Here is a 7,261-nt window from a genome sequence, read left to right as displayed (position 1 = left end):
CTGCGAGCGAGTTTGATCTATGGCTCTCCACCATTTATGAAGTTTGATGTAAGTATGACTTTTTCTCAGTTCAGGAGGCGATCATTTCACCCACACAGAACCTTCAAATACAGGTAACTCAGAGCACACATACACACCGTCACGTCTGCGGCTGCGGCTCGGCTGCGGCTCGGTCGGTCGACAGAGCGGCCCGGCCCGGACCGGGGAGCGGCGCGCAGCGTGAGACGGCCGTAAGTCGCGCCGATCGCAGCGGGCCAGTCCGTTTAGCATTCCGAGTGAGCGGGCCCGTCGCATAGCGCGGCTCAGATGGCCCTGCGCCGTCCGTATATCACCGGACGATGATAACTGTTGTGTGATGAGGCCGCCTGCGGAGGGTGCCGCTCTGCCGCCCGGCCGCCCACCGCGCGCAGACTGTCACCGGCCGCCCCCGCCCCCGCCCCCGCCGCGGCCGGCAGAGCGGACAATCGCTTACCCCACCGCTGCCGATTTGTGATGCATTCGGCGCATCCAGTGCTGCCTCGTTCATAGCTGGTGTTGTATACACGATCATTACCTAATTTTTACAGTTATGGTGGTCTTGTCGAGTTGACCCAAGCGGAGAACCTCTCCCTATCTCACTGACCTTTCCTTGCCAAAGCAAAAACAGCTTCGTGTGTGCCATGTGGTGGATGACCTCACAGCGACAGCTCACCGGTGTCTGTCGGTGACCCAAGGGCCCTCGATATAATGGAGACAAGGCACACATCAGGGTAGGGCCGAGTCGATATAGGAGGCCAGCACTGGCTGCGGTCAGTCGTTACCATGGCGCGGCCGCTGAGTCTGTGGCTGCTGCTGCTGCTGCTGCCGGTGCCTCTGCTAGTCAGTGCATCGGACGCCGACTCCAGGGACGAAGACGACTGCGCGCCGGTGTCCCCGGAGCAGCACCCCTGCTACGAGGTGACCGGTCTGCGCCAGTCGCCCATCTCCATCGACGCGTGCGCCGCCTCGGTGTCCGTCCACCAGCCGCTGCGGATCACCCAGCTGGACCGGGTACCGCGGCGGATGACGCTGGAGAACGCGGACGGCCTGGTGCTGGGCGAGACGCGCTGGTACCCCGACCAGCAGCCGACCGTCAGCGGCGGCCAGCTCCGCGGACAGTTCGCCCTGGAGCTGCTGGAGCTGCACTGGGGCGCCAACAGCTCCTCCGGCTCCGAGCACCGCGTGAACGGGCGCCGGTACGCCGGCGAGCTGCACCTCGGCTTCAGGAACGTCAAGTACGCCACGCTGGAGGAGGCGCTGCAGAACGTGGACGGCCTGCTCGGCCTGGCCGTGCTGCTGGACGAGGGCGCGCGCAGTCCGGGCCGCGGCATCACGGCGCTGGCGGCCGGTCTGTTCGAGCTGGGTCGGGCGCCGAGCCGGGCCGAGCTGCGCGCGCCGCCCACCCTGCGCGAGCTGCTCCCCGACGACCTGCACCGGTACGTGCAGTACTCGGGCTCGGCCACCTCGGGCGACTGTCTGGAGACCACCACGTGGCTGGTGTTCCTGACGCCCGTCCGCGTGCTACCGATCGAGCTGGATGTGCTGCGGAGCCTGAGGGACGCCGAGGGGCGCCGGCTGTGCAGCAGCGCCGGCCGGCCGTTGCAGCCGCTCAGCGGCCGGACCCTGATCAGGAAGGGACGCGCCGCCGGCTGTGACAACAAGTAGCCGCCGCGGTAGCGCATTGTAAACTACTGCGGCTGTGACCAAATTCACTGATACACAAAACAAACACAAACGGGCTTTAACTATGTTGGGAGGGATCATTTGAAAGCTGCCAAGTTTTAAATACATGTAGCCGTTTGATATGACCCAACAGACCGCAGCACGTGCCTTGTCTTCACCGGACCGCGGAGATCGGCGATCGGTCGATAACGCTACTGCACCTGACTCAGCAACAATCAGACTCAACCGTGACATACGAGGTCGAGGAGTTACGGTGATAACGCAGTGAAAAGGAGACCTGTTCGCTGCACTGTACAAATGAAACTTGCTAAGAAACTGCATGTATTTTTTAATCGATTTTGTTTGAGTAAACTCTGGTTAAAGGTGCTACTGTTTGGAACATCTACCGTGCTCTCTCTCTCTCTCTCTCTCTCTCTCTCTCTCTCTCTCTCTCTCTCTCTCTCTCTCTCTCTCTCTCTCCCCCGCATCGACCCCCGGACCGTTCGTGGCCGTCTGCCCCTATCCCCTGGGCGGCGGCGGTGGGCGGTGGAGAAGGCTCCCGACAGGTCTGCAGGAGGTGGCCAGATTCGGATGATGCATACCTCCAGAACGTGATGAATATCACCTCCAGAACGTGATGAATATCACCGCTGCATGAATAAAGGCTCAATCATAACGCGCATGAATAAAATCTGATTCATAAATAACTTTTAATGATATCAAGTGCTGGACTCATTAAGCACTTACCGCGCCGCGGGTTCCGGCCAATATGTCACTTTGGGCAAGCGTGCTGTAATCGAGCTGACGTTATCGCGCGTGATATACTCAGCCAGGCGAGCCACTTGACCGCCTAATTTGCGATGCTTCAACACTTTCAGTTCCCTCCCTCCCTCCACATTCTACATACGCCTTCCAATGCCGACCGTGCCAGTCTGAATGCTAGTCTCACGGCAGCGTGCGCCCCGCTTGCGTCTCCCCCGCGCGCCGGCGGCTCGTCCAGATCCCTTCCGGTGGCCGGTGACCACCCGTCAGCTGACCAGCCATGCACACCAGATCAGCGCAATGACATCTCAATCCGGTCACGATCGCACCATCGGCTTGCATCGCTTCTGGTCGGCTGGTCCGGTGACAAATAGGCAGACCACCCCAGCCGAGCTGACTGGCGGGCGACCTTCGCGGCGATGGCTCGGCCGCTTCCCTGCATGCGCCGCTGTATGGGAAGAACTCAGAGGAGCCGTTCCCATCCGTGGGAGCTGGCCAGCCTGCATAGGCAGAGCGATAGTGCCAGGCTTCATTCTGTCGGCATGACTGAGCTGTCATCATTGCTTGATGCGGATATCAAGCGACTGACATTTTAAGGCCTCGGAGCAGCACACTTTTCCCAGCAGACTTTCCAGTCTAGGTATATCATTAGCTGCGAAACGAAGCATAAAAAATGGTCCCTCTCCGGCCTAGATTCGATCCAACAAAGACGTAGCCGAGCTGGCGAGAGGTTTCGACTAGTGACATTCTACTGGAGCTGATTTAAATGTTAACTCCAGTGGCTCTATTTGTATTCTGTCATTGGATACCGCCGTTATCGATTATCGAAACAACTTAACAGAGTGGCCTGGTGAGGAAAGTGAACGATCACATATCGGATTTCGCTCCACCCTGGACTATGCATTATTAAACAGGGCCGCAGCGGCGGGGGTGCGTTGGCCTTACCCTAATTAGTTTGCACCTTTCTTGTGAATGGATCGCTCAGCCAGCTATTCTGATAGAAACTTGGAACGTAAAATCTTGAAATATGAAACTTTTAAGTTTTATTTCTATCTTTAATTTTTTGCTTCTCTAGTCGAATTGCATGTCCAACAGTTTGTTTTAGACGAAACTTCAAGCTCTGCGGTCATGGTGATAAAATAACACTTTAACATATATCCACTGGCAGTCCACAAATAAAGTCACCTCATACAGCTCAATTTTCTCCTGTCACCACCTCACGGCTCTCGTCCTCCAATAGGACTCAGCGGCGGCGGCCTCCACCCCGACTATCCGATCATCTGCTGCTCTCTGACGGACGCCATCAGCCCTCCGGTGTGCGCCCACCCCCGGAGCCGGAGATTGGATCTGGGACGGACTGTCACCTGTCGCCAGCCCGCCTCCCACGCACCGGCTGTCCTCCCGTCCGATATCCGACATCCCCAGCAGCTAAACCCGGCGCTGACGCTCCCTGAGCCCAGAAGAAGCGGATGTTCGGACAAACTCGGGTGTTGGGAGTCGGCCCGTAATAGGATTTGTGTTGTCGCCCGGTGGCCACGCACGCAGAGGTGTTGTGGTCGGACTTAGGGTGTCAGATAACTGGAGGTGATGACGGGATAGAGAGAGAGAGAGAGAGAGAGAGAGAGAGAGAGAGAGAGAGAGAGAGAGAGAGAGAGAGAGAGAGAGAGAGAGAGAGAGAGAGAGAGAGAGAGAGAGAGAGAGAGAGAGAGAGAGAGAGAGAGAGAGAGAGAGAGAGAGAGAGAGTCTGAATCAGGTTAATATCACGGAGACCACAATGTTGAATATTTAACGACAGGCTGAAAACTACAAGTTCCGATCTATCAAACGTTAACATCAAGTCTTCAAGCAGCGCCGCCAAGGCTGTGGCTCTTCCGCTTCGAGAACCATCACTTTCACACGTTCTTCCCCTCTGGACAAATTCCTGGATTTTACCAGGCGAGACAATGCGTGACCTGTGGGAGGCGGTGAGTCAATGCGTAACGTAAAAATACGAGCCATGGGTGCCCTCCCACCGGCCTACCGTGGCGCCTGGCGCCGCCGAGCTGCCGGACGGCCCTCGGCGCCTACCTGTTATTATCCCGACAGCGGCCAAATTTACTCCCCATTGCAGACTCGGATCAGTGCAATTAACGCATCGCTGATACTGTGAGCTGTAGCTTTTTATGGGGGGCGCGGGCGGGCGCTGCCGGCCGCGTGTTTCGGATTCCGTTCCCATAGAGCGGCAGCTCGCGCGCGCTCTCGGGGGCGGTGCCGGGGAGGCGCCGATCGCTGAGGGATGCGCCCTGTTTGCCTCTCACACTGCCCTCGGAAGGAAATAGCTGCGGCGGATCCGACTCTGCACGCGCACCGCATCATTACTGAGCGGGGCGCCGGCCGGCCGGCCGCCCTCGCCGCGCTGTGATACACGGCCGGTAAGACAAACTGGCCGCCTATTGCTCTATTAATCACGGACCGCGCTGAATGGGAGACGGCCCCGGCGGCGGCGCGCTCCCCGGAACGGGCGGGGGCCGCCGGTCCGCCCGCCGCCGCCCTCACCAGGCTGGCTGGTGCACCTGCTGAAGACACCGCGGGCAGGAGAGGAGAGGTCACCGCGGCACCTGTCGAACACCGAGAACCCGGCGCCGTGACCCGAGCCGCGCGCAGCGGCCTGTATTTCCTGACCCGGCCGGTGCGGGTTTTTGCAGTGTCGGCGGGGTGGGCCGCGCCACAATGCAGCCTAATTGATAGCTGGCTGACTGGTGCGTTTGTCCAATCACACGGCCCAGCGACCACGGAGCGGCCCAGACAAAAACCCACCGACCGTCGCTGGCGTGACTGCCGCGTCAGGCGGCCGGCCGCGGGTCACGTCAGAGGGTGACCTCGGGTCACGTCAGAGGCATGGCAGCGGGTCACGTTAGATGGGTGATCTTGGGTCACGTCAGAGGCTGACCTTGGGTCACTTCAGAGGGATGACCTCGGGTCATGTCAGAGGGAGACCTTGGGTTACGTCAAAGGGATGGCAGCTGGCGGGTCACGACAGAGGGTGACCTCGGGTCAAGTCACATGCTGAAATCGGGTCACGTCAGAGGGATAGGCTAGCAGCGGGTCACGTCAGACGGCGGAACACAAGTCACGTCAGAGTGCTAGCCTCTAAAAACGTCAATGAACCCGAGCAGCTCGGCTCACGCTGGAGAGGTGTGTATCGGTCATACGTTTGATGTCTTACGCGCTGAAACGTGTTAAATTCTTTCGACTTTCCTCGCCCGTGTTCACACGCGTTCCGCCGTCAGAACCCGAAAACACCGCCGCCCAGTCTGCCTCTGAGTGGTCGGTTTCGTCTAATCAAGCCACAAAGCAGGCCGCCCCATGTATCTCCGCGGAGTCGGGCGTTCCCTGGGCGCGCAACACGAGCGCCGGATATGCGAGACCCCTTGTTGATGTGTAGATAGGTGTGGCCGTGAGAGAGCGCCGTTGAACACTCGGTGCCGCGGACGGCCAGGTCGGCAGTTGCGTGCCGCCGCTATCCGTCGGCCTGTCAGACGGGCGTCGCGTCTCGGCGATCTCAATTCACTGGACGCGTCTGTGTGAATGGTGGGCCCCACCTGAATGGGGTCGTAAACAAGTGAAATTAGCCTCGAGCTGTTACAGCGTGTTCCAGATAAGGCAGCCGTCAGATGGGCCCGTTTTCATTACACGCACCGTCGACTCCACTTAGTGGAGCTGTCAGTGGCAGGTGCGCGCCCGGCGCTGCATGGTGCAATGGGCTGCGTGGGACACATCACAGGGTGCATTGTGCACATTACAGGGTGCTCTGAGCACAGCGTGCACGCTACACATCGTACGGTGCGCACGATCGGGTTACGGTTTGACATGAGACAGATTGTAATGAAGAGCACTAAGTGTAACAGTGACCAGCTAATAAACGCGCTTGCAGCACGCGTATTGAGAAGATCACCAAGAGCACAACGTGAGCTCTTCATCTGCCAGGAGGCATGAAAAATTTTGTAGAGTAGGTGCATGCATGTTTTATATCGTTATTTGTCCCAGTGCCTTATTTGTCATTATGTTACGATCAATATATTGATGAATACCTATATTTGCAGAGATTCAACGCCTGCATTAACTATATCTTTATGAATTATCTTGCATTTATCTTCTGCAGGTACAGTTCACATTCACAAATAATATTACACTGCTTTTAATGCCGAATCATCTCATGAGCCGCCAGCTGCATAGCAGCCCCAGCTGTGCCATCTCGGTGAAACGGAATTTGTTTGCGATAGCTGTGCTGGGAGTGGACGAACACGACAGCTGAGAGCGCCACCCGATAGTGTCAGCGGCGAGTGTTCTGAGCCGGTGGGGCCGCGGCCCTATCTCGGGCGGCTTCCTGGATGTGTACGGTAGGTCACTGAGCGGCTCCGGTCGCGCTGCATGGCGGCCTCCCGGACTGTGTGTCGGGGATTAGGGCCGCGCAGAGTCGGTAGTTGTTTGGGAGAGCAGTCGAGGACGCTGATCGCAGCTGATGGTAATCAGAGGAGCAGGACTGACATCAGCGACCAGCGGTCGATGCTGAGGTGCTGCTTCAGCCGTCAGCGGTCGGCGTTGAGGTGCTGATCCAGCCCTCAGCGGTCAGCGGTCAGCAGTCAGCGCTGATCCAGCCGTCAGCCGCGCACCGGCTCCTTATATGAACCCGGAACACCGTCTCGCCAAGGATGGAATGCACGGAGGCCGGGACGGCCCGCCCTGCAGTCACCTGGGACCGGGTGTCGCAGACAGATTCGTGGGTCCTGGATCTCACGAACGCATCTATGAATCTGCGAGTGAGATAGAATGGATGATA

The 7,261-nt window shown here is 58.4% G+C and overlaps 1 protein-coding gene across 1 annotated transcript; it reads left to right on the top strand.

Annotated features, from left to right (window-relative positions):
- The first annotated feature begins 801 nt into the window (after positions 1 to 801).
- LOC122387134 (carbonic anhydrase 2-like) lies at positions 802 to 1,683 on the top strand. The gene has a single exon (XM_043377029.1). The coding sequence runs from the start codon at positions 802 to 804 to the stop codon at positions 1,681 to 1,683; it is 882 nt and encodes a 293-aa protein (XP_043232964.1).
- Positions 1,684 to 7,261: the final 5,578 nt, after the last annotated feature.

This window comes from Amphibalanus amphitrite, unplaced genomic scaffold, assembly GCF_019059575.1.
Source record: "Amphibalanus amphitrite isolate SeventyFive unplaced genomic scaffold, NRLGWU_Aamphi_draft 000274F_arrow, whole genome shotgun sequence".
In the NCBI taxonomy this organism is placed as follows: Eukaryota; Metazoa; Arthropoda; class Thecostraca; order Balanomorpha; family Balanidae; genus Amphibalanus; species Amphibalanus amphitrite.
This window is presented reverse-complemented; position numbering and strand designations above follow the sequence as displayed.

Excerpts from the sequence above, each read along its gene's own strand:
- LOC122387134 (XM_043377029.1), top strand. The coding sequence starts at position 802 with ATGGCGCGGCCGCTGAGTCTGTGGCTGCTGCTGCTGCTGCTGCCGGTG.